General features: G+C 43.1%; 1 protein-coding gene across 5 annotated transcripts in view; it reads left to right on the forward strand.

The window, feature by feature from the left end:
- Nucleotides 1–27,994, forward strand: part of LOC138755789 (ras-related protein Rab-31-like) — a 277,761-nt gene that overhangs the window by 92,276 nt on the left and 157,491 nt on the right. For all 5 annotated transcript variants that reach the window (XM_069922406.1, XM_069922409.1, XM_069922407.1 and 2 more), the window contains 2 exons: nucleotides 2,380–2,486; nucleotides 5,071–5,180. In XM_069922406.1, coding sequence (XP_069778507.1) covers nucleotides 2,380–2,486; nucleotides 5,071–5,180 — 217 coding nt within the window. The remainder of the gene's footprint in view (nucleotides 1–2,379; nucleotides 2,487–5,070; nucleotides 5,181–27,994) is intronic.

Raw genomic sequence — 27,994 nt, forward strand, 5'->3', positions numbered from 1 at the left:
AACATTCTATCTTTCAGAATGAATGGGAAAAGATCGTGATTTACAGGATTTGAAAATATGATCAGGACTATCTGATCTGTCTGAGGGGGAAAATGTTTGTTTTGCATATATGAGGGTGAAATTGAGTGCAATTTTAGAGTCGGAATGTTGATGAAAACTATGCAGTAAATCGAGGGTCTTCAAGATGGTGACTCCAGCTGCAGCCTAAACTCTGTAAGGTCGGACAGGAAAAAGGTGAACTGTGGTTGGGTTTGACTGGACACATTTACACCACATAGTGTTGACAAAAGTAATCATGAAAATCTGAGGACACTGTAGTTGAAATAAAAACACAAAATGCTGGAGAAACTCAGCAGGTCAGTGTCCTTTATGTGGCAAAGATAAAAATATATAACTGACGTTTTGGACTTGAGCCCTTCATCAAGGTATGAAGGAATGTTGGCAGGCATCCGAAGAAAAGGATGGGGGGGGGCGTGGAAAAGGCAAGGAGATGATAGGTGGAGAAGGAAGGGAGGGGACAGTAGCAATCAGGGAGAGGAGGGATGGCTGGGTGAGTGGAGGGGGAAGGGAGGGAGGAGAACGTAAAACTGGAAAGAGGGAGGGAGGGAAAGGAAAGGTGAGCAAGTTAGGAGAAAGCAGAGAAGTCAATATTAAGGTCATCCCTGCAACTGTGTCTGCCTGTCCCGCATCGGACTTGTCAGCCACAAACGAGCCTGCAGCTGACGTGGACATTCCCCCTCCATAAATCTTCGTCCGCGAAGCCAAGCCAAAGAAATAAAGGACACTTCTTGACATGCTGACTTTCTCCAGCTTGGCGTTTTAACCTGACAAATATCATTGAAGCGCTGTTGTGTCCCCAGCATTGAAATCATCTAGTGTGTTTAGTTTCTGTTTTGGCTATCACTATAATGTTTGGATCAAAAAAAAAGTCTTCAGGTGCTGGAAATCCAAATCCAAATCAGGAAATGGTGGAAGCACGAACACGTCAAGCAGCGTCAATGGGGAGAGTGAATGAGTTAAATATGAAGGTGTTGGACCCTTCAGTAGAATTAGAAAATTAAGGAAGAATGGTGTGTTTCAAATGTCGAGGAAAACTGAGGAAGAATCAGGGAGTTAACAGGAATATCTAGACTGCATATCCAAGTTGTCAAGTGAAGAGATTGGACAGGACAAAAAGAAACAAATTGAAGGAGAAAGGTACCATCACAGATGTGGAAAGGGTTGGGGGGGTGGTGTAAAAGAAATGGGGGGGGGGTTGTTAAATTCCATTGACTACAACATACCCATCAGAAGATGAAGTATTGTTGCTTCAGTTTATGCTAGATGTGGATTCACAGTGAGAGGGGAGAAATGTAAAAGGGATCTGATGTGCAACCTTTCCCACACAGAGGATGGTGTGTGTGTGGAGTGGGCTACCAGAGGAAGTGGTGGAGGTGGATAGATTACAGTGTTTAATGGACATTTAGACATGTACACGGATAATAAAAGTTCAGAGATATATGGGTCAAATACAGGCAAACGGGACTACCTTGTTTGTCACAGGCAAGATAGGCTGAAGAGTTTGATTCCATGCTGCTAAAGAGTGGAGTCTACAATTTTGTGGACCTCCATAAAATCATCAGACAGCCTCCTCTGTTTCTGGGGGGGGAAAGGTCACAATCAGAGGCCTGAATTAATGGTGGGTCATAGAGTGTTTTGAGTGGTGGTGTGCAATGATTGCCGTAAAACACAATTACGTGACAAAGGCAACCAGTGACCATTGAGGTGGAGGGAGAAAATGGATGATGCAGATGGATGACACAACATGGCAATTGGTATAAAAAAAGGAAATAAATACCCAAATAGAAGAGGAGACTGGCATGGTAAAATGCATGCTCACAGTGCACTTACCAGGGTAGACACTTCTCGAACTAGAGGACATAAGTGAGACGGGATAGAGTTAAGAGGGACCTGAGGGGCAAGCTTTTCACTCGAAGATGGTGAATTTCTGAAACGTGTTGCCAGAGGAAATGGGTACGATTACAAACTCCAAAAGACATTTAGCAAGAGTTATGGGCAGAAAAGGTTCAGAAAGATAAGAACCAAATAAAGACAAATGGAATTGACCCAGAATGCCCTTTTGGTCAGCATGGATGAATTGGGCCAACGGGCCTGTTCTGGGCTGTCTGACTACAGGTTAAATTTCCCAAACTTGAGAGGAAATTAAATTGACTTGTATGTAAATACATTTCAGGAGTTCCTTGCACACTCCTCACTGTCTTGCACATTTAATCTCTGCCTCAGAGGATAAATTTTGTCCCGAACGTCAAAATTTCTAAAGCACGGTGAGAGCACGGTGCGTTTATTTGGAGCTCCATTAAAATGCTTATTTTCTCTCAGGAATCGTTCTACACGTTGAAGAAATGGGTAAAGGAACTGAAAGAACACGGACCTGAGAACATTGTGGTGGCGATTGCTGGAAACAAATGTGATCTCGCTGACATGAGGTTGGTATGCGCACTGCAGCATCAAGGTCAGTTTGAACAGGAGCCACAGTATGGACCCTTTCTGTCCTTTGGCAGCTTGTAGAAGCTACTGCTGTCACTTTGTCTGGTCTTTGTGGCAATGCCAACGTGTTCTTCATTTCACAAATTATCATAATGTTGGCATTATACCCACTGTGTAATAAGAAACCAAAGGTGATGTAGAGTCCTTTGTTGACCTCACCAAAGCCTTCGACACCGTGAGCAGGAAAGGGCTGTGGCAAATACTAGAGCGCATCGGATGTCCCCCAAAGTTCCTCAACATGATTATCCAACTGCACGAAAACCAACAAGGTCGGGTCAGATACAGCAATGAGCTCTCTGAACCCTTCTCCATTAACAATGGCGTGAAGCAAGGCTGTGTTCTCGCACCAACCCTCTTTTCAATCTTCTTCAGCATGATGCTGAACCAAGCCATGAAAGACCCCAACAATGAAGACGCTGTTTACATCCGGTACCGCACGGATGGCAGTCTCTTCAATCTGAGGCGCCTGCACGCTCACACCAAGACACAAGAGAAACTTGTCCGTGAACTACTCCTTGCAGACGATGCCGCTTTAGTTGCCCATTCAGAGCCAGCTCTTCAGCGCTTGACGTCCTGCTTTGCGGAAACTGCCAAAATGTTTGGCCTGGAAGTCAGCCTGAAGAAAACTGAGGTCCTCCATCAGCCAGCTCCCCACCATGACTACCAGCCCCCCCACATCTCCATCGGGCACACAAAACTCAAAACGGTCAACCAGTTTACCTATCTCGGCTGCACCATTTCATCAGATGCAAGGATCGACAATGAGATAGACAACAGACTCGCCAAGGCAAATAGCGCCTTTGGAAGACTACACAAAAGAGTCTGGAAAAACAACCAACTGAAAAACCTCACAAAGATAAGCGTATACAGAGCCGTTGTCATACCCACACTCCTGTTCGGCTCCGAATCATGGGTCCTCTACCGGCATCACCTACGGCTCCTAGAACGCTTCCACCAGCGTTGTCTCCGCTCCATCCTCAACATCCATTGGAGCGCTTTCATCCCTAATGTCGAAGTACTCGAGATGGCAGAGGTCGACAGCATCGAGTCCACGCTGCTGAAGATCCAGCTGCGCTGGATGGGTCACGTCTCCAGAATGGAGGACCATCGCCTTCCCAAGATCGTGTTATATGGCGAGCTCTCCACTGGCCACCGTGACAGAGGTGCACCAAAGAAAAGGTACAAGGACTGCCTAAAGAAATCTCTTGGTGCCTGCCACATTGACCACCGCCAGTGGGCTGATAACGCCTCAAACCGTGCATCTTGGCGCCTCACAGTTTGGCGGGCAGCAACCTCCTTTGAAGAAGACCGCAGAGCCCACCTCACTGACAAAAGGCAAAGGAGGAAAAACCCAACACCCAACCCCAACCAACCAATTTTCCCCTGCAACCGCTGCAACCGTGTCTGCCTGTCCCGCATCGGACTTGTCAGCCACAAACGAGCCTGCAGCTGACGTGGACTTTTTACCCCCTCCATAAATCTTCGTCCACGAAGCCAAGCCAAAGAAAGAATAAGAAACCATTCAATGTAAGATGGATGCATCATCATGTGGTCACAATTTAAAAGAAAAATCACTCTATATTCAGGATTCCTTTATTATCATGTAATAGTACAGAACAAGTAAGACTCATTGTAGCTGGGATTCAAGCAACTGGCAGCCTTGAGCAACCGGCAAAAAAAAAAAGAAGAAAATAAATAAATAAATCAATGAAATAAATAAGAATAAAACAATAGGTAAAAACACGCAAGTGTAAAATTGTAAAGACGGGAGCAAATATTCAGCCAGTGCTTGTGCCTGCTTGTAGAAGTTTGAATAAAGTTGCGTTTGAATAAAATGGCATCACCCAGGGTGAACAGCTGGTTGATGCCACTCAACATTGGGGTGACCCCCCCCCCCCCCCCCTAAAGTGTCTCCTTACCCCTGCTTAGTAAGAGTTGACCTGGGCAAGGGCTTTATCTGTAAACTTAGGGGAGGGGATTTAATTATCTATAATGTTAGTGTTCGTCTTTCGGGCAGTTCTGTGGAAGGGGTAGGAATCTGCAACTGCAGCGACAGTTAAATGTTTTCCAAGAATGAGAGGGAAAATAAAATGGTTTATATATTAATGGATGTGAAGTTTGTTCAATGTCAGTCTAGTATTTTTGTCTTTTAATCTGCTCATTCTGCAGGGGCATTAGTTAGGCATTGTGAGAGTAAGTCTCAAGCAACCAGAAAATACATTTATCTGGCATCTACCAATCACTGCACATGCTGGATACCAGCGGTTTTACTGTATTTCAAACAATTTCCTTGAAAAGACTTTCAATGACAAAGATGGAAAAAGAAACAGAGTCCCTTCAGAGTCACTGAGTGTCCATGTATGTGTGAATGAATAATAGCAGAGAATTCTTGTTTCAGTTTTCAGTTGCTAATTGGGTAAACCACATATTCTTCAAGCTCAGAGGTGAAGGTTTGTTTAGTTAGAATCTCTCCATCACTGATCAATGTGCTTACCAATGTTGTTTCTTCCTTCACTGTTCCAGAGAGGTCACAGTAAAGGATGCCCTGGAATATGTAAAATTTATCAACGCGATTTTTGTTGAAACAAGTGCAAAGAATGCCATTAATGTCGCTGAGCTGTTTGAACAAATCAGTAAGTTACATTTCTTCATTTGAAATTGTATCATTGATTAACAGCATTATCGTGTCACTCAGCCTTGAGTGAAGAAAGTGTGCAACTGACAAGTATATGGTTTCTACCAATCGTGGGTATTATGCCAGTATTTATTACTGACTGCCATATTGGCCATTTTCCGACGAGAATCATTCACTCTACAATGGGCCTGAGTGTGACAGAGTAGGAATAGCAGGTTAAAGATTGTTATTTGTTTGTTTAATTTCATTTAATTCCCTCATTATAGAGTTTGAACATTTCTTCCCTGTAGAGCTCGTCGAAAGAACCAAAGACTTGTTGATCCAAACCAAGGCTTTTATTAGCAAAAGACAGGAGCTCTTCACAGGTGGCCGACCAGTCCGGAATGATCCGACCTGGCTAGGGACACAACCCTTTAAGGCCCAGACAGTAGGCGTGGCTAAGCTCTCAGCCAATCGCTGTAAGCACTGTCTAGATACTGTAACTATATACACTATATACATTGGTGATAGATCTGTACTATCACATTCCCAAATTAATAATACAAGCTGTGGACACTAGTCCAATAATGAAATACTCCGCCATCACATCTTTTCAGATCATTCATTAAAGAGAAAATAGTCATGATTGCATTTTTAAAAGCTTCAAGGTCCTCTGTTCATTGAGGACCTCTGACATTATACAAATAGCCTGTGATCCTATTGTCGAGCTATGTGGGACAGCAATTTAGAAATCCAAAACCACGCGCCGATGAGGGAATCGCAGCAACAGAGCCGGGTCATAGCAGGTCTTTGATCTAATGGTATGGCACCTCCCAAATCAGTTCGAGACGGGAAACTAAAGCTTCTTTCTTCAGGGTAGGCATCTCTTGAAGTCTCCTATGGATGCTGCATGGCATACAGAGTTTTTCTAGCACATTCTTGCAGTGAGGCATTAGCCCAGTGCAAATGCTGCAAATTTTCATTGCCAGCGTATAGTGCAATCAATGTACAACTCTACAACCTGCGGTCCTTCACACTATATCCAGCCACCTTTCTGGGCAGGTTCCTTTGGTCTGACCATGATACAGGCTTTGTTTCTACTAATATAGTGAATTGTCCAAATATCTTCTCTTCACAAGACTGTCCTCTGACAACATGGCAACAGGGGAGGTTTTTATTACCACCTACGATTACTTTTACATGGTGAAGTTGAGGGACTCATTGGGTCTGGCACCATCCATGGAGAGAAATGATCAGTCAAGACTTCATCAAGACTGATGAAGGGTCTGATCAGTCTTGTTGAAGGGTTCCAACCCAAAACATTGACTATTTCTCTCCATGGACGCTGCCTGACTCGCTGAAACCCTTCAGCTTCTCTTTGTTCACTCAAGGTTCTGCAGTTTTTTGGTTCTCTGGTTTTTAATGAAACTTGAGTTGAAGAGTGTTTATTTCAAGCCCGATCCAGTGAAAGAAGCACCTGATCCTGGCCAACGCTTGGTGTAGTATTGTTGGAGGCATAACGTTTCAGATACATTGTCACCTGGATGAAGTTATGCACCAGGCTGTATAAGAAGGGGTGATGAGTCAGCCATATAAATTCAAAGACTGACAATTCTCTGAGAAAAAAATTCCTCCCTCCCTCTCTGTTTCATGGCGAGTGTCTTCAAGGAGAATTGGGGCTGAAGAGATTGAGAATTGTGGTGTGGTGGATAAATACATACTGATGGGGAGAGAGAAATGGAGAGCTGGAGAGAGACAGAGATCTGTAGATGTAGTTCTCGTGGTACAGAGGAATGAAGGAGCAAGTATAAGAAGGAATGTACTGTAACTGTAATGTTTTGCATTCTAAAATTTGGAGGATAAGGCTTGGGAGTGCTGGGCAGAATGCAGGTCACAAAGGGGAGATTAACGAATGGTCTGGCATGTACATTAATTCAGACCCATCAACGTGTGGGCAGTCTGGAATTAGGTATAGAGCTTTAAACAAGTCTAAAAGTAACCAAAAAGCTCCAGCCACAAATGGACTAAGGTTCATGGGTTAGGAACATGTAATGGAGTAGAATTTTTAACAATGGGAGGATATTGAATGCCACTGAATATTTAACCCCTTCAATTAATGCTGTGTAACTGAAGATTAGTGACGACACCATACCATCAGCGCAGCGACTATAAGGCATTGTTCAACGTTACATCTTGGAGTTGGACATTTGGTAATGTTATTGACCCAGCAGCCAACTAATGGACCAGAGGCAGGAGTTCAAAATCCTCCTTGGGAATGGGAAATTTGAATTCAATTCACAAAATCAAAACTGGAATTAGGAAAAATAGCTAATGTTAGTAACAGAATCAAGATTCCTGGCGAAAGGTCCAGGCCCGAAATGTTGATTGCCTTTTGCTTCATACGGATGACCCGCTGAGTTTCTCCAGCGCTTTTGTGTACGGCACTAGACCCCAGCATCTGCAGGCTTTCTTGTTTAACTTAAATCTACCAGTTCACAAAGATCCTTTAGGGAAGCACCAAGGCCTAAAGTGTAAATTCAGACCCACCAATGTGATTTGCCCTTGACTGCCCTCTCAGTTCAGTGGCAATGTAAATGCTGATATTAGTGACAGCCACATCCTGTTCATAAATTTTCAAAATAATCAAATGATGTGGTTTAACATGTTGAAAATAGTTGGAAATGACCACTCTGGCTAGAATTGAACCTTAAATGATGGCTTTAGCAGCTGAGGTACAGAGATACTAACCTGGCCAAGGGAGTAGCTTTGAAATTTGCTAAATTTGTTGCGAGCCCTGGTGATTTTGAGAATCCAAGTCCTTAACTACAACATGTGTTGAAAAGGGGTGTCAGTTTTCAGGTTGATGATACGATTGCATTATTCCTTGGAGTTTCTGTTGTGTGTTAGTAAAACAAGAGCATGACGTGTTTGAGTTCAAACCACTGGTGTCGGAAAGCAACATTTGGCTGACTGCATCACTGGGAGCAAGAAATGGAAGAATGCCAGAAGAGCGAGATAATGGAAAAAAATAACTGAATACCAGTGAGAGCTCTTGCAACAAATTAGCTGCCCAGAGCATAAATTGCTTTTCCATTGGCTATTGCGTCCTGGAAAACCTTGGCAGTGGTTGATGCAAGCAATGAGAATGGTGCTCTGGGAGGGGCCCCTTGGACATTTTCTCTGACTGAAAGCCAGATTGGAAGCACTTGGTTCCGGATTTATTGGACCTCAGAGTAGAAAAGGTCAGGGAAGGTGTTGGTCTCAGCATGGGTCCATGATCCCCACCGAGAATGGGAAAGTGAAATGAAAAGACAAAATGATGAAACTGCTTGGCAAAAGAGATATAGTAAAACCCCTGGTATCACTTCTGGTGATTGATAGATGCTGGTGTAATTTCTGGTTGCTTAAGCCCCTTTTACACGGCCTCTTCGAGACAGGAATATTTCACCTTTATTGCACCACACCATTCTGTGTAAAAGGTACGAACACAGAATAGGTGGGGGGGGGTTCATTGTAGCCCCACCTTTAAACCGGCAGCAGAGGTAGTCACAGCGCTGCATCGCTTTAGGCTGGCGTTGTTTGGTTCAGTGTTTCAAAAAAAAAGCAAAGTGACTTAATGGCGGGTCTTCTTTATGGCAATATTGTGGGATCTTTGTGTAAAAATGGCTTCACTCTTACAACACCTAATTAATACACCTGCATTAAGAATAAATAGTTTAAAAGACAAAAATACTATAGTGAACTTACACTGAGCAAACTTCACTTGCATGAATATATAAACCTTAAAGGATTTTACTTTATTTTCAGTCTCATTTTTTTGAAAACATTCACCTTTCGCTGCATCTGCAGGTTCCTCCCCCTCCACGGAGCTGCTCGAAGGATGAACAATAACCTTATAGATAATTAATGCCCCCGCCCTCCCCAAGTTTACAGATAAAGTCTCTGACCAAGGTGATGCTTACTAAGCAGGGATAAGGAGACACTTTAAGAGAGTCACCCCAATGGCGAGCGGCATCAACCAGCTCTTCACCCTGGGTGATACCATGCTGTTTCACACAACTTTATTCAAACAGCTGCTACAAGCAAAGCACGACCAAGGCACTCCGCTGTCTGAATATTCGCTACCATATTCACCAAAGATTTATGCGCTACTTAAAAGAACAATTTTAAACTTGCGCATTTTTTACCCATTATTTTACTCTTATTTATTTTAATTAAAAAAAATTAGTTTCTTCATTTTTTTTGCCAGTTGCTTGAGGCCCAAATAATTTCAAGTTACTGACCTTGAATCTGAACGTTCTGATGCTGGTTGACTTGCCGAATATTTCCAGCATTTACTCCTTTTATTTCTGGATGCAATATTAGCAGTTCCTTCATTTCATTTCCAGAAATTTTCATTCAGGGAGAACTCGTGGTATCAGAGACCTGTGAATGTGATTATAGGGTGTGTTAGGTCTGCTTTGTTCATGAATGAGTGAGACAAACACCAGGCTGAGTCGAAATCAGGGTTCTTTGTTCTTTATTACCGGATTGTAACACTTGCGACTAACCATGTTAGTCGGAGAATGCATTCTGCCGTTATCAGCAAAATGGTGATTTTTTATACCCTTGGATATGTGCTTAGAACATCATCATATCATTACTTGTCCAATGACTAAAACTGTTGCTATCCTTTCCCTGCAAGCTTCCTGCCTCTCAATCCATCAATGTCTCTCTTATCTTGTAAGTACAAGGATGCATTCACATCTTGTTACAGCCCTGTACATTCCCATCTCATGATGTTTTACCTAACAGGAGTACAAGGACACCTCCCCTTGTTGTTACAGCCCTGTACAGGGTAACTCCCTACACATTCCCATCTCATGATGTTTTACCTTACAGGTGGCACAGTGGTGTAACTAGAAGGGCCACTGTCACAAGGCACCCGACACCTGGGTTCAATCCTGATCTTGGGTGCTGCCTCTGTGTTGTTGCACGCTCACCTTGTTTCCTTCATGTGCTCCAGTTTCCTCCGCTGTAGCCACCTACTGAACATCAGTAGGTTAATTATCCCTCATGTACAGATGAATGGTTCAAAATCTGCAGATGCTGGGGTCCGGTGCAATGTACAAAAGTGGCAGAGAATCTCAGCAGGCTGCGCGGTGTACGTAGGAAGTAAAAAGCATTCGATGTTTCTGGCCCGGGCCCTTTCTCAGGAATGTCCAAAATCAGGCATAGACCTGAATAAAAGGATGGCTCTTCACCTTGGCAGTCTCTAACCAGACGGCATCAATATCGACCTCAAATTTCTTTTAACTCTCCTCTACCCTCTGGTCTCACTCTTTCCATTATCCCTCTCTCCCTTCCTCCACCTCCCCACACCCTTCCCTTCCTTCTCTTATCACAGAGCCATTCTCAGCCCTCACACCCTGTCACCTGAGTTTCTTTCTGTTCCATCCTCCTGCCTGTATCCACATATTACTTCTTGCCTGTTGTCCCCCCGCCTCCATTTCCCTCTTTTCCCCCTCCTTACCTTTTTATTAAGGCGTCTGCCTGATTTTCAACATTTCTGAAGGCCCTGGGCCTCAAACATTGACTGCCTTTAATTTCCTGTGGATGCTGTGTGACCTGCCGAGTTTCTCCAGCACTTTTGTGCACTGTAGGTGCGCGATGGAATCTGGAGAAAGTTGAAAGAAAGTGGGAGGAGGGATTCGTGTAGGATCAGTGAAATTGGGTGGCTGACAGTGTGGATTTGGTGGGTGGCAGGGCCTGTTCCCTGCCATGTGCTGTGAGTAAAGACACAATGCTGGAGAATCTCACCAGGTCGATCAGTGTAATTTATGCGGCAAAGATTAAGATATAGTATCAATGTTTTGGGCCTGAGCCCTTCAACAAAGTGTTGTGAGTTGCCCGTCTGAAAGAGAGGGGGCACTTTTCTCGGTCAGCGATGTGCCACGTTCAGGTGAGCAGTTGCTTGGAGTGGAAATTTGATGAAGCAGGCAGTACAGAAATAAGAGAATTTGTTTCACACTTGCAAATTGTTCAATGAATTGTTGCTTTCATTATATTTTCAATTGAAATTGCAACTGTAGCTTGCTGTAATATTTGGTAGAGTTCAGCTCAGAATTCAATACCTTTTCACAGCAGGACCCCAGTGGGTCTGAGAATGATTAACCTTCGCTCTGCTCAATAAAGCAGATGGTGCAGGAAATGGAAAAGTTGCAGCGTGTGCAGGAGAGGGAGCGTGGAGGCTGGATTTTAGGCAGATGGCTGTACCCAAATGACCTAGCGAAGGCGGCAAGAAATGGTTTATCCCTTAACTGTGAAATTCCTCATCCTTCTGAGCGTATTGAAAAGCAAGCTTTAAAAAAAAACCATGCATACTATCCGCATCATGTAGTAGATACCCTTGGGGGCCTATTTCTTTCAAGAGAAAAAAAATCTATTTTACATTCTTGACGTTTGCTTCAAAGGAGATGCCTTGTTTCAATCATCTTCCTTTTAAAAATTCTTGTGCTGAATTAACTGTTCTCAGCTGGCTTGGGGGCAAGCGCACTAAGTAACCTCCGCGCTCTTACAGGGGATCATATGGCATAGAAACTTTAGTTGGCCCACCATCTCCATGCCAACCAACAAGCATATACTTATATTGATTCTGTTTTCCAGAACATAGTGTGTAGCCTTCTCTGTCTGGTAATACCATTGATACCAGTTAAATAATAGCCCATATGTGACCAAGTTTTATTAAGAACAGAGGAGAAATTTGGCAGAAGAGGGGTCATGCATGAATGTTTCATTAATTTGTTAAATTGGGAAAATTAATCAATGAATACCTCATTCATTTCATGAAGTGAATAAAACGAACAGTGCATTAAAGATATACCATATATTTCAGCATACAAGTCAACTGGCATATAAGTCGACCCCCCCCCCACCATTTTTCAGCCTCATTTTAATGGTTTTTATGGTATATGCAACATATAAGTGGACCCCAATTTTCTGGATGCCTAAGTTGTCCCGTTGACCAGCATTTAAGTCGACCCCCCCCCCAAAGATTGCATTGATTGATCTGCCAGGCGTTGGCTTGAGGTGATTGCTATCATGGAGGGTTCATTCACACAATGCAATTTGCGTCGAAAGTATGAAGCGAGTTTTAAATTGTAAGTGATAGAAATGGCCAAGAAAGCCAACAACTGTGCTGTTGCAAGAAAATTTGATGTTGAGTTAGATGGAAAGATTAGGACTTTATGCCTTGGAATGAAGAAGAATAAGGGGAGATTTAATAGAGGTTTACAAAATTATGAGGGGAATAGACAGAGTAAATGTGAGTAGGCTCTTTCCACTGAGATTAGGAGAAATAATAAGTACGAGAGGACGTGGCTTTAGGGAGAAAGGGGAAAGGTTTATGGGGAACTTCTTCATTCAGAGAATGGTGGGAGTATGAAATGATATGCCATTTGATGTGGGTGTGGACTCGGTCTTGAGTTTTAAGAATAAATTGGAGAGATACATGGATGGAAGAGATCTGGAGGGTTATGGAATGGGAGCAGATTATTGGGATTAGCTGAACAATGGTTGGCACGGACTAGAAGGGCTGAATGGCCTGTTTTCTGTGCTGTAGTATTCTATGTGTGATGCCGGTAGAGGACCCATGATTCGGAGCCGAACAGGAGTGTGGGTATGACAACGGCTCTGTATACGCTTATCTTTGTGAGGTTTTTCAGTTGGTTGTTTTTCCAGACTCTTTTGTGTAGTCTTCCAAAGGCGCTATTTGCCTTGGCGAGTCTGTTGTCTATCTCATTGTCGATCCTTGCATCTGATGATATGGTGCAGCCGAGATAGGTAAACTGGTTGACCGTTTTGAGTTTTGTGTGCCCGATGGAGATGTGGGGGTGCTGGTAGTCATGGTGGGGAGCTGGCTGATGGAGGACCTCAGTTTTCTTCAGGCTGACTTCCAGGCCAAACACTTTGGCAGTTTCCGCAAAGCAGGACGTCAAGCGCTGAAGAGCTGGCTCTGAATGGGCAACTAAAGCGGCATCATCTGCAAAGAGTAGTTCACGGACAAGTTTCTCTTGTGTCTTGGTGTGAGCTTGCAGGCGCCTCAGATTGAAGAGACTGCCATCCGTGTGGTACCGGATGTAAACAGCGTCTTCATTGTTGGGGTCTTTCATGGCTTGGTTCAGCATCATGCTGAAGAAGATTGAAAAGAGGGTTGGTGCGAGAACACAGCCTTGCTTCACGCCATTGTTAATGGAGAAGGGTTCAGAGAGCTCATTACTGTATCTGACCCGACCTTGTTGGTTTTCGTGCAGTTGGATAATCATGTTGAGGAACTTTGGGGGACATCCAAAGAAAAGGTACAAGGACTGCCTAAAGAAATCTCTTGGTGCCTGCCACATTGACCACTGCCAGTGGGCTGATATCGCCTCAAACCGTGCATCTTGGCGCCTCACAGTTTGGCGGGCAGCAACCTCCTTTGAAGAAGACCGCAGAGCCCACCTCACTGACAAAAGGCAAAGGAGGAAAAACCCAACACCCAACCCCAACCAACCATTTTTCCCCTGCAGCCGCTGCAACCGTGTCTGCCTGTCCCGCATCGGACTTGTCAGCCACAAACGAGCTTGCAGCTGACGTGGACTTTTACCCCCTCCATAAATCTTCGTCCGCGAAGCCAAGCCAAAGAAGAAGAAAAGAGTATTCTATGTATATGAGAAGTTGTTAAGAGATTGGAGGAAGAAAGAAGAGACTTTAAGAAAGATGCCAAAAAGGCAATGTTCGATGAGAAAAGGAATAATTCATTGGCCAGAGTTGGAAAATCACGTTGCAGAATGGGTATGTGAACAGAAGCAAGATTGCTACATAGTGTTTCGAGCCCAGAGGACCCCAAAACCCAGCAGCAACGGACAGTCACCAAGACAAATAGCTACTTAAACAAAAGTTGCTTTTAATTATCTTTAAACATGGAAACAGAATCACACTTTAACTTATCACTATTGACTTAACTATCCTAACCTAACCCCCTTCTAATTCTAAGCGCACGTGTATGTAATGTGGGTGTCAGTTCAGAAAAGTTCTCACTTCTCATTCCTCCAAATTTACTGTTTGCAGGCAATTCTTAGACTGTGCACCGAATTTAATATTTATAAAGTTCACCAGGCTTAGGTGCTTGAAAGGTAAATGGTTACCGCTCAGCAAGGTTCTTGTCAGTTTTCAGAGAGAGATTTGTTGTTCCAGGACATCCACAGCTGATGTACTTCCATCAGCCACTTCAGTGTCCTGCTGATGAAACTTTCCCCCTTCAGGGTTCTCCAGATGATAACCTCTTTCTTTCAGGTCACCACAGAGTGCCTTTTTGTTTCCCTTTATCTAAGTGAAACATTAGACAGCCAGTCCTCTCCTATTGCATGAACCATAAGGGCTTTGACCAGGCTGAATTAAGAACTCACAACCCGTCTCCCAAATGGGGTTTTCCAGAAGTTACCAGCTTGTCCTGTTCCAGTCCCAGCTGCTGTAACACTGTAGAACTGATTTCTCTCTCTCTCTCTCTCTCTCTCTCTCTCTCTCTCTCTCTCTCTCTCTGAAAGTCTGTTTGACTCTCTCTGCTTAAAAAAACCACATGACCCTGCTAGAACAGCTCCAGTCAGAAGGCGGCTCTGACAAGCTCTTTCATCTGTTGCCTTTTTGTAAACAACAATCCATTAGTGAAGTCTCTTGGGCACTCTCCAAAGCTCTTGCAAAGGCTGTGGAGCTGATATGTCTAGCATTAGCAGAGCTACAGTATTTTAAATAAGATCTGTTTTAAAGTGTTTGTATGTGACTTACTCAAACAAACCTTTCCGAATTTATCTCCCAAAACATATCTATATACTCTGTCACAATAGTCACCCGAAATAAAACAAAACCTTTGCACTGCAGTGGGCAAAGTCACACATAGACCTCCGTAAATATTTTGAGGCTACTGTAGGCTGGTGCAACCATTTTATGAACAGGAAAAATCTGGTATTACAGCAAACAACATAAATTGCACAGAAGCTACCAAAAGTTCTTGATCATTCGAGCAACTTTGATCCAATAAAATAGTTTCTTGAAGACTAATTGAGACGTGTTTTCAATTAGTTTCAATACAAGCCCAGATACATTTTAATCTTTTATTTAACATGTAAACTTGAAATTATCTTCTTTAACGTTGACATGACATGTTGACATTAATACTGAGTAACATTAGTGCTAACGGTCAACTAAAGTTATGAGCGTTTCACCCACCCTTATTTGCTGCCATGCTTTTAATATTCTAACTAAACTGGTTCACGGTCTGCCCCACCGCGCACGCTCGTTCCGGCACTACAACACCCAAATGCTCTGCACATGCTCCTGGAACTGCGCATGCTCACGACAACCAAGCGGGAACTCCATTGATGCTCTCTGGAAGCAAGCGGGATGTCGACTTAACAATGTAAGTAAAAGAATTACACACTTTGGCCACTACAATACAGGCCCCTAATCATTATAATTAGACCTAATATCTTAAATAATAATTGCACAAACAACATTAAAAAAAATCAAACATATACATTCAAACAATATATAGATCTTCTTTCTTCATAAGACCAGAGGTTACCAGCACATAGCCTTGATAAAGAATGATCTTTACCATCACTCTGGATCATTAAAGTCTGTAACCTGTGTAGTATGCAAACAATAAAATAAAGTCAGTTGGTACTTATAAAATTTCCTTTGTCTCCAGAACCTTTTGAGTTAAAACGTCAATCGATAAACCTCAAATCTTCCTCTGACAAAATAGACACAGTTTAACATGAGGCACTTTTCCAGCATGTCCTTTGGGTCTCTTCGCAATTTGAATTCTTCACACTAAATTCTGAAAATTTACTTGCTTCTCTTGATTTCAATGAGCTTCCCTTCAACAGATTTGCTCATCTTTTTCTTTTCCACAGTTGGTCATAAATGATGAGTTTCAAATGACATTATTCCTTCATCTTTGTTATATTGCTGAACTCAAATTTCTCTTTCTTTCTGCATTGTTAGTAATTGAGCCTTCAAGTGACATTCTTGTTTTTGTAGTCAACTGTTTTGTGTTATTTAACCAATGACCTGTTCTCTTTCAGAAGATGAATTTCTTCCTCCAACCTTTTACATTTTGATGAGAGGCTGAATCTCTTTCCTTCATTTCTCTCTTAGTCACTTCCAAACCAAAGAATCAATGGATTCATTTGCATATTTTGAAATCCAGTTTTGTTTTCAATCAAAGTTAAAATCTTTCCTTACACTGTTTTCATGATTATCCAGTATTTCTAAGCCCTTTTCCAACATTTTGTTCTTTGAATGCAATTGTACCAAATTGTCAGTCCATCAGTGCAACTTTCTGCGTTCACCAATTTTGCACCATTGTTGTGTTATTTCTTCATTAACCTTGTCTGCTATAACCTCCGAGCAACAAAAACTTAGTTCAAATTTGTTCTCAGCTTTCTGTTTTAGTCTTGCCTCTGATTCATTTACCCAGGAATAGCAACATCTTCTAATACCTCATTTTCATCTCTATCAGATGCCTTTAATTTATTTTCACATTGATCTCTTTTCAGAATTTGCAGACTTTTGGTGTTCACACAACTCAACAATTTCACAACTGAAATCCTGTTGACACTTGTCTCTTACTGTTACTGAGCAATATAATTATTTCCTTCTAAAGGTCCATTAACTGTCCATCCAAGCCTCATTTTAACAGCATAAGGTCCATCTCCCCTACTTTGTACTACATCTAATGGTTCCAAAGTCTTTGGTGCATCTGAACCCATCTGCATTTCTACCTCAGAATTAACTTCAGGTAGATAAACCTTCCACAGATATGACAACTGATAGATATAATTTTGATGTGAAATATTTCCCTTATGCACAAGCATAGTCTTCTGAGTGTATAAATTTGGAAGATTACAAAATTTTCTGTCATGTAACCCAGCAACCTCTAAGCCTGAAACAATGCTGGTTTCAACGACCTTTTTCTTGTCCTATGGTTTTCAACATAATCATCGACTCTCTTCCTTGAAGATTAAATTTGTTCATCAGTCCTACCATGCAAAAAAGATGTCTGGGCCGAGAAATGCATAAGTACGTATGGTTGTGTTCCCGCTCTTGCTCTCGACTTGTACAAGCACTATTGAGAGTTTACGGTTATACACACTGGCCCCAGCAAGACCACTTGTCTGAACCGAGGCTATAACACTGTTTTCTGACCTTTCCTTTGTTTCTGCTTGCACTTTTTCCAATTCTTTGTTCCTTTGATTAGATATGCAGTATTTTAGGATGCTTAAAATTTGCATATGATACAACTAAGTCACTTCTTGCAGTTTTCACTGATGTGCTCCTTACACAGGTAGCCAAAACATATTCCATTCTCTTTTTTTTTAAAAAAGTGATTTTTTTTTTCCCTTTGCGTTCCTTCTTTTCTTAAAATCTTCAAAACATTTCCAAAGCATGTCCACCTTTACAGAACAAACAACCCTTCTCAGTAGGTAAACTCTCCTTTTCCTTAGTTACTTTATCTTTTTCTTTATTTTTAACTGACGCAGTAGTAGCAAAAGGACTCCTTTCCAATTTTTCACTACGAGCCTGCAGTTGACGTGGACATTACCCCTCCATAATTCTTCGTCCGCGAAGCCAAGCCAAAGAATATAACCGTATAACCACTTACAGCACAGAACAGGCCAGTTCGGCCCTACTAGTCCATGCCGTAGCAAATCCCCACCCTCCTAGTCCCACTGACCAGCACCCGGTCCATACCCCTCCAGTCCTCTCCTCTCCATGTAACTATCCAGTCTTTCCTTAAATGTAACCAATGATCCCGCCTCAACCACGTCTGCCGGAAGCTCATTCCACATCCCCACCACCCTTTGCGTAAAGAAATTTCCCCTCATGTTCCCTTATAATTTTCCCCCTTCAATCTTAAACCATGCCCTCTAGTTTGAATCTCCCCCACTCTTAATTGAAAAAGCCTTTTAAAATCTTAAACACCTCTATCAAGTCCCCCCTCAATCTTCTACACTCCAGAGAAAAAAGCTCTAGTCTGCACAACCTTTCCCTGTAACTCAAACCTTGAAATCCTGTCAACATTCTCGTGAACCTTCTCTGTACTCCCTCTATTTTGTTTATATATTTCCTATAATTTGGTGACCAAAACTGTACGCAGGCCTCCTTACATCTTTGTTCCCCAGAGAAGTGCCTCTAGTACTTCCATATATTGGATCTGTTTCAAGGTATACCAGACCTCCTAGGAAATCCACCAAATCCACCAGGTCGCTCTTTGATCGTCATTTTCCTGGAAATCACAAGCCATTCTTCTCAGTCTATCCCATATCCGGTAGGGTAATTTATCTAATATAATTTGCATATTACCAGGCACTTCAAGATCACGAATATTGTCCATAAACTTCCAAGGCATTACAACGGAGGGTGTATTTTTGTAGAGCCTTTGCGTCATTCCGGCAAACCTATCGTATGTCGAAAAAAAATCATGTCATAAAAGAATACCGTGCCGACCATTTAAAAAAAATTAAATTGTGAATACCTTTATTCCACACTGCAAAAAAAAACATTAACGTACACAGATGAAAGCACACTGGGCATAGTTGAGTCAGCATTGTGAGGGAGAGTGTGCTGTACGATAGTCTTGCGCGATGCTCCCATCGCCCAGCGTCACAAGAGGGCTCCCATGTGTCACAAGGGTGGGAACAGATAGAAATTCAAACTTGAAAGTGCAGGTTAGAACCATTGTAACTTTGAAAAATCGTAAGTCGACCTTTTGTAAGTAGGGGAGCACCTGTAGTATATTAAATTGAATTAAAAAGAGACAATAAATCCAAAAGATTGATAATAGTTTCAGGTGAGGAAATGAAGAGATGGTGCAAGAGTTGAGGGTCTAACCTTGACCATCTATTGTTTTCCATGGACACTGCATGACCTACACCTGGGCTCCTCCAGCACTTTGTAGATGTGCTTTGTAGATGTTCAGTTACCCGAGTGCAATAAAGTGATTTTGCAATAGTGCAGACAATCCTTTTATGGTGTCTGAGTACACTCTGAATAGTATGGCAAGGACCTTCTGGCTATTGGAAAGAAACTGTTCTAGAAGCTAAACCTGGAGGTGCTGCTCTTCTGGCTTCTGTACCTTCTGCCTGAATGTAGCAGTGAGAAGAAGTAGCGACCAGGGTGGTGGGGATCCCTTAATGGGAATGTGAGTTAAATAGGTTACCGTTAAAATAAGTAGAGAATGGATTTTTTTCTGAGGGTTAGTGAGGATGAGATGTAATGGCATTTTAATTGTCAGGAAAATTTGCAAGGATAATTTGGACCTGCTTTATTTTAATATTTCACCAAGAAAGTGTGCATGTGATTAGCTATTTCGATTTATTTATTATTTAGATTTTTTTTATTGTTGTAACATGTTTCATGATACAGTGGGGGAAAAATTACTGTGTGTGTCTTTGAAAAGCTAGTGAAGAGTCTCCATGGCTACAGCTCCATTTGGGGGGAAAAACAGAAAAGAGGAGAGAAAATAAAGTAAATACACAAAAGTGCTGGAGAAACTCAGCTGTTAAACCTTGACAAAGGGCTCAGGCCGATACTTTGCTTATACAGTAAGACCTATGGATTCCGGCACCTAGAGGGATTGGTAGATGCCTGATAAGTGTATTTTCCGGTTGCTTGAGACTTGCTATTACAATGCCTAACTAATACACCTGCATTAAGAATAAGCAGTTTAAAAGACAAAAATACTATTCTGTACCGACACTGAACAAACTTAACTTGCATGAATATATAAACCTTAAAGCATTTTACTTTATTTTCAGTCACATTCTTTTAGAGCCTTTAACCATTGCTGCATCTGAAGGTTTCTTCCCCATCATGGAGCCGCCCAAAAGATGAGCAATAACATTATAGCTAATTAACCCCCCCCCCTTCCCCCCCACCAAGTTTACAGCTTCTGACCAGGGTGACTCTTACTAAGCAGGGATAAGGAGACACTTTAAGAGAGTCACCTCAACGTCGAGAGGCATCAACCAGCTTTTCATCCTGGGCGACGCCTTTGCTGTTTCACACAATATTCAAATACAGGTACACAATCCTTTATCCGGATATCTAAAACCTGGAAAGCTCCAAAACCGTCACTTTTTTTCCTGGTGCTGGTACAGTGGAGAGAAAGACAGCAGTGCGACTAGGTTGATCGGGGTGGGGGCGGGGGGAGAGACGGCAGCGCGACTCGGGCAGGGGAGGAGAAAGATGTCAGCGTGATTCGGGCGGGGGGAGGAGAGACTGGAGCGCGACGCGGGCAGGGGAAAGAGAGACTGCTGTGCGACTTGAGTGAACGAGGGGGAGAGAGACGCCAGTGCGACTGGAAGGGGGTGGATATGGCAGCACAATTAAGCTCGGGTGAGCTTAAATCTGAGGCAGCTGGATTTTGTTTTGAAATCTGGAAAAATCTAAAATTGGAAACACACTGTCCCCCAAGGGTTCCGGATAAAGGACTGTGTACCTGTAATCTGGTATGGGCAAAGCACTCCCCGGCGGAATATTTGCCCTCATCTTCACCAAAGGCTTATGCGTTACTTCAGAGAACATCTACTTTTACAATTTTAAACTTGCAAATTTTTTTAACCCATTTTTAAAATCTTAGTTATTTTTCAAAGTTTATTTTCCTTGATTTTTTTTTGCTGGTTGCTTGAATTCCAGATAGCAGGGGTTACATTTGCCTCCTTTGGATGCTGCAAGGTCTTCTGAGTTTCTCCAGCACTTTTGTGTATTTACTGCAATTGCAGCATCTGCAATTGTAGTTCATAGAAAAGGAAGTGCCTTCAGAGGCAAATAGTGGGGGATCAGTCCCTGCCTCCTTCCCTGATCCCACCTTTTGCTCTTTTAGTTAAGTCTGGCTCAGCAAGAGTTACAGCAGAACTTGCACTCTTTCAAATTTATCTTCGATCTTAGATACCATGCTATTGAAGGGTGGCTTTAATCTGCTCATCCTATCTCAAATCTCATGGGATCAACTGTCTCTTTAATATGTGAGACATGGTGGCGGGTGGTAAATGGGTTGCTGGGAATCCCCATTAGTTGTCGATGGATCTATTGGACCTGTACTCAGCTATCTCAAATCTCATGGGATCAACTGTCTCTTTAATATGTGAGACATGGTGGCGGGTGGTAAATGGGTTGCTGGGAATCCCCATTAGTTGTCGATGGATCTATTGGACCTGTACTCAGCTATCTCAAATCTCATGGGATCAACTGTCTCTTTAATATGTGAGACATGGTGGCGGGTGGTAAATGGGTTGCTGGGAATCCCCATTAGTTGTCGATGGATCTATTGGACCTGTACTCAGCTATCTCAAATCTCATGGGATCAACTGTCTCTTTAATATGTGAGACATGGTGGCGGGTGGTAAATGGGTTGCTGGGAATCCCCATTAGTTGTCGATGGATCTATTGGACCTGTACTCAGCTATCTAAAATCTCATGGGATCAACTGTCTCTTTAATATGTGAGACATGGTGGCGGGTGGTAAATGGGTTGCTGGGAATCCCCATTAGTTGTCGATGGATCTATTGGACCTGTACTCAGCTATCTAAAATCTCATGGGATCAACTGTCTCTTTAATATGTGAGACATGGTGGCGGGTGGTAAATGGGTTGCTGGGAATCCCCATTAGTTGTCGATGGATCTATTGGACCTGTACTCAGTGATTGGGTGAATGTGATTGCAGTGGTACCAGCATTCAAGGATGAAGAAGCATTGGGTTGAGGTTCATTAAATGATAAAGAGGATTTTAGAAGTAGATTTTTATTTGAAGTTCACCTATTTTATTTTTAACTAATGGTAATGGAGCAGGGGTGTAATGCTGAGGCTTGATAAGGCGCTGGTCAGACCACATTTGGAATATTGTGGGCACTTTTGAGCCCCATGTCTCAGGAAGGATCTGTTGACATTGGTGCGCCTCTAAAGGATGTTTATAAGAATCATCCCAGGAATGAGAGGGTTAATGTATGAGGGGTGTTTGATGGCTGTGGAACTGTATTCCCTGGAGTTTAGAAGGGGAGAAGTCATCAAAACATTCCGAATATTGAAAGGGCTGGATAGAATGAACATGGAAGAGATGTTTCCGTTCATGGGAGAGTTTTGGACCAGAGGACACAGCCTCAGTATAAAAGGACGTCACTTTAGAAAGGTGATGAGGAGAAAATTCTTCAGCCTGAGGGTGGTGAACCTGTGAATTTCGTTGCCACGGACGACTGTGTAGGCCAAGTTATTGGATATATTTAAATTGTAGGTTGATTGGCTCTTGACGAGTAAGAGTGTCAAAGGTTTTGGGGAGAAGGCAGGAGAATGGGGTTGAGAGAGAAAATACATTAGCCATGCTTCGAAGGCAGACTTGATGGGCTGAATGGCCTAATTCTGCTGCTCCACTTTATGGTCTTGTGGTCTATTGACTTGTCTGGGTCAAGGTAGTGCTGCACTGCCATCTACTGTTGGCATGAGGTCTTTGTGGCCTGAAGTGAAATGTTCAGAATTTTGAAGGGGCCATCAGCAAAACTCACTGTAAACATTCTTAGCCAAATCATATGAAACTTAAGTTGTATTTGTTTTGAAAACTATAGAAAATGCACAATTATTTATGCTTAGAACTAATTCAAACTCCTTTTTCAAACATTATTTTCCACAATTTGAATGAATGCAAAAATGAACACAAATTCATTTTTAACTCAACTTTTAAAAAATTGACTTCATTTTACTTCCCTTTGTGATATGCTTCCCCAATTATGTGTCAATTGGTGCCAGATAAAGACATCAGGTCAGTCTGCCTGTGTGGCTTTGGAATTAGAATCCAATGATTCAGATTTATTGTCGGAGTATATACACATCACATACAACCACTTATTGGTTGTGCAAAAATAAGCTGTACACAGCGTATACATATAAATAAATAAAGAACTGTAAACAGATAACGAATGTAAACAAATCGTGCAATACAGAGAGAATTTTAAAAATTCAATAAAGTGCATAAATAAGAGCCCTTAAATGAATTGAGTTTGTCGTTGAGGAGTCTGGTGGTGGAAGGGTAGCAGCTGTTCCTGAACCTGGTGGGGGAGAGTCTTGTGATACCGACACCTCTTTCCTGATGGCAGCAGCGAGAACAGAGTGGGTGCTGAGTGGTGTGGATCCTTGATGATTGCTGGTGTTCTCTGATGGTAGCGTTCCCTGTAGATGTTCTCGATGGTGAGGAGGGTTTTGCCTGTGCCATCTCCGCTTCCTTTTGGTGGCCTTTACACTCATTGGTGTCCGCATACCAGACCATGATACAGCTGATCATCACACATTCTCCCTAGAAATTTGCCATTGTTTCCAATGTCATAACAAACCTCCGCAAATATCTGAGAAAGTCGAGGTGCTGATGTGCTTTCTTCATGATGCCATTAGTGTGCTGTGTCGAGGAAAGACTCTCAAGAATGTAAATTTGCTCACCCTCTCCACTTCTGATCCCTCAGTGATCATTGGATGGCATACATTTGGTTTTCCCTTCCTGAAGTCAACAATCAGGTAGCTCCTTAGTTTTGGTGACATTGAGTACAAGGTTGTTGTTGGTGTAATCTCCATCCTGTATGCGGACTCATCACCTTTCTTTATACAACCCACTACCGTGGAATCGTCAGCAAATTTGTAAATGGTGTTATTGTCATACCAAACCATATAATCGTAGGTGTAAAGGGAGCTAGAGTCGGGGGCTAAGTACACACCCCTGTGATGCTCCAGTACTGATGGAGATTGTGGAGGAGATGTTCTTACCAATCCTCACTGATTGTGGTCTGGAGGTGAGGAAATCCAGGATCCAGTGACACAGTGGAATGGTGAGTTCCAGGTCTTGGAATTTGCCAATCAGTTTTAAATGTTAAATGCCAAACTGTAGTCAATAAAGAGCATCCTAATGAATGCATGTTTATGGTCCAGGTGTTCCAGGGCTTTGTGTAGAGCCTTTCAAAACATTTCATCATTGTTGATGTAAGGGCAAGTGGTCGATAGTCATTAAGACAGGTTCCTTCACTCTTCTTGGACACCGGCATGATTGAAACAGGTGGGTACCTCACCCTGCCAGAGTGAGATATTCATGAATACATTGGGAAGTTGGTCAGCGCAGATTTTTAATACTCGGCCAAGTCCTCCGTCCAGGCCAGATGCTTTCCTTGGATTCACTCTCCTGAAGGCAGCACGCACGTCATCCTCAAATATGGACATTTTCAGAAACTAATTTGTCGGCCTAGGTTTCCTGCTCATCAGATTGAGATGGGCAAATTGTACAGTGGTCGTGGCACCAATGCCTGCCAGTCCCAAACACTGGAAACACTGACCCTCAGTTAAATAGGCTTCAAATGCAGATTCATGTCACGAATGAGTTTGTCTCATGACAAACTTGACCAAAGATTGGAGAAATCAGCTATGGAGTGAGTAAGAGGCTTCTGCCAACTCATTGCAAGACTTGGTGCATATGTGAGACTGGCTTAATATGGGACTCACTGGGCTGCCTGGAAGTGAACTAAACTATTTGGAACCTTGAGGAAAGCGAGCAGTGTTTGACCACTCCCTTCTCTTGTTTGATACTCCAGCACGTTGCTGAGAGGGCCCATCCCGTTCTCTTGCATTTAGCAGAAGAGATCCAGTCGTACCTTACTGGACAATAGATAAAGCTGTGTTTTGAATGATTCGGGTGACAGCACAAAAAAAATCGTCTCTTAATTTACCAATAACCCCAAAATGGGTAGGAAAATAAGTTGTGAAAGAAAGGCATTTGACCCTCAATGTCCTTTTCAGGATATTCCAAAGTGCATTTCCGCTGAAGAAGTACCTTTGAATTGTAATCACTATAATGGAGCTCATTTACTGTCATCGACTTCCACAGAGTGAAACATGCTCAGGATCAGGAAATCTATTTTTAGTGATATTAAGCAAGGGATAAATTTTGGGCTGTGACAGTACAGATGACTCTCTTTGTCTTCTAAATGTACTGTGGGATCCTTTGTGTCAGTAAGGCAGCAGAGAGATTTTCATTCAAACGCTGATCCCTGCAGTACCTGGATGGTCAAACTACATAAGGGAGGTGTCAAAACTTGCTCTCCTTCATCAAAATTCCAAACAATCTGGTTCAGTCCGGGTCAGTCCCCATCATGAAGTAAATTTCACATAGACATTGATGTGGATGTATTATGTGAGAGTTTTATTGCTTATACCTGAGGACATCTATCAAAGGGGAGTGGAGGAAAATTTAGGGGAGATGTCAGAGGTAAATATTTTTCCATAGAGAGTGGTGGGTGCCTGGAACGCATTGCCGGGGGTGGTGGTGGTGGTGGAGGCTGGTACAATAGGGACATACAAAAGACTGTTAGATAGGCACATGGATGGAAGAAAAATAGAGGGTTTTGGGCTGTGAGGGAGGGAAGAATTAATTAGAATGTTGGGGAGTACGTTTCCATAGGTCAGCACAACATCGTGGGCTAAATGGTCTGTACTTTGCCGTAATGCTCTATGGTTTGGGGATGTGAGGTGATTAGACTGGGTTTCCATTCAAAACTTTGACCAAACATCTATTTCTTGTGACCAGAACAGGTGTAGCTGGAAGTACAGTTCAAAGAGGAAAAGGCGAGCAGTTTCCGAGTTGAAACAGAGTAGATGATTTACAAGGGAGCCGGGCTAGTTGGCAGACAAAGGAGTGAAGATGGAGCTGAGAAATGGAGCAGTGTTCTGCCCTGTTACAGCTGCGTGCAGGGCTGGGCAGCCAGCCAAGCTGGCAGACACTCCGGAGATCTGTCTGGAATCAGAATCAAGAGTGCTCTGAGACTTCCCGTCCCTCTTTGTTTTTATTTCCACAAGCGAGATGTGGCCAAATCAGTAGTGAATGACAAACTCTGCTCAGACTCACGGCCATCTGCCACTTGTAAATGCGAATCTTCATCCATTGCCAGACTGGCAGTTAGATATTTTTGTAAATAAGCTGGAAACCATTTGAATGCGCAAATCAATGGTCAGGAAGACGAGAATTTTCATCTGGGAGTTTCTAAATTGACTCATGATTATGAAGTTATTTGTAACCATTGTCGTTCCCCCTCACCACTCCAGCATAGTTCTAATTTTTTTTTGTCTTGTTTAAAGATGATCCTTTGTTTGGATATTAATTTAGCAGGAACGTGATTTGGTCTGGATTCCCATCCTTTAGTCCATAGAGGGAACTCAACATTGTTCTCATTGGTTGTCCATGTGCAAAGTTTCTCTCTAGGGTCTCCAATGGTCAATGGTGGGAACTGATCATCCCATTCCTGAAGAGAAGCCAAAAGTAGTCTCTGGTCTCTTTGCTTTGTGATGGTTTCATCTCAATCAATTCAACAATGGTGCTGAAGTGGAGATAGTAGACAGCTTTTAGTTCTTGGGTATAGTTATCTCCAACTACCTGTCCATCGATACAATGGCCAAGAAATGTCTCTACTTCATCAGAAGCCTGAATGAAGTTCATTGAGTCCCTCGGTAACGCTTATGGATATGTCATTAAATGTATATGCCCAACACCGAATCCACGGCTTTCTCAAGAGGAAGGGTGAGCACCCAGATGTTGTGGCCCATGTAGAGACTAATGACGATGGTAGGAAGGGTGACGAGGTCCTGCAAAGTGAGTTCAGGGAGTTGGGTGTGAAGTTGAAGGGGAGGGATGTCCAAGATCGTGATCTTAGGATTGCTACTTGTGCCAGGTACTAGTGAGGTTAGAAATAGGAGGATAATGCAGCCTAATGCGTAGATAAAGAGATGCTGCTGGAAGGGGAGGGGGGGGGGGCTTCAGATTCTGGCTCTCTTCCAGGGAAGTTGGGATGGTTTGCTTGTGAACTGGAGGGGGACCAATCTCCTTGTGGGAAGATTTGCTAGTGCTGCTCTGGGGCGGGGGTGGGATTTAAACTAGATTTGTAGGGGGATGGGAACCAGAGAGCCGGAGTAGATAGAGGAGTGATTGTAAAGTGCTGGACTCTGTCCCAGAGTCCTGACTGCTGTGAATTGTCCCTGGTAGATTGTCCTTCCCAACATTATCCGAAAGAGTGTATGTGTTATTAAGGGGAATGGCTGCAGGGTTATCCAGCACTGACTTCCTGTTCACGTTCCCTCTCCTGATGGTCACCCAGCCACCTGCCTCCTAGGCGTGACTGCCTCCCTGTAACATCAGTCCATCAGCCCCTCTGCCTCTCGAATGATCCGAACTTTGTCCAACTCAAGTTCTCGAGTGAGGTCTGTAAGGAGCTGCAAGTGGATGCACTTCTCACAGGAGAAGGCATCAGGACGCCCACTTGTGTCCATGATTTTCCGCAGCCTCCAAGAAGAGCGTACCACTGCCTTGCCTGCCATTCCCATTCCTCAGACTCTCTCTTTGGCTTGGCTTCGCGGACGAAGATTTATGGAGGGGGGTAAAAGTCCACATCAGCTGCAGGCTCGTTTGTGGCTGACAAGTCCGATGCGGGACAGGCAGACACGGTTGCAGCGGCTGCAGGGGAAAATTGGTTGGTTGGGGTTGGGTGTTGGGTTTTTCCTCCTTTGCCTTTTGTCACTGAGGTGGGCTCTGCGGTCTTCTTCAAAGGAGGTTGCTGCCTGCCAAACTGTGAGGCGCCAAGATGCACGGTTTGAGGCGTTATCAGCCCACTGGCGGTGGTCAATGTGGCAGGCACCAAGAGATTTCTTTAGGCAGTCCTTGTATCTTTTCTTTGGTGCACCTCGGTCACGGTGGCCAGTGGAGAGCTCGCCATATCACACGATCTTGGGAAGGCGATGGTC

The sequence above is a fragment of the Narcine bancroftii genome, chromosome 2 (genome assembly GCF_036971445.1).
Source record: "Narcine bancroftii isolate sNarBan1 chromosome 2, sNarBan1.hap1, whole genome shotgun sequence".
In the NCBI taxonomy this organism is placed as follows: domain Eukaryota; kingdom Metazoa; phylum Chordata; class Chondrichthyes; order Torpediniformes; family Narcinidae; genus Narcine; species Narcine bancroftii.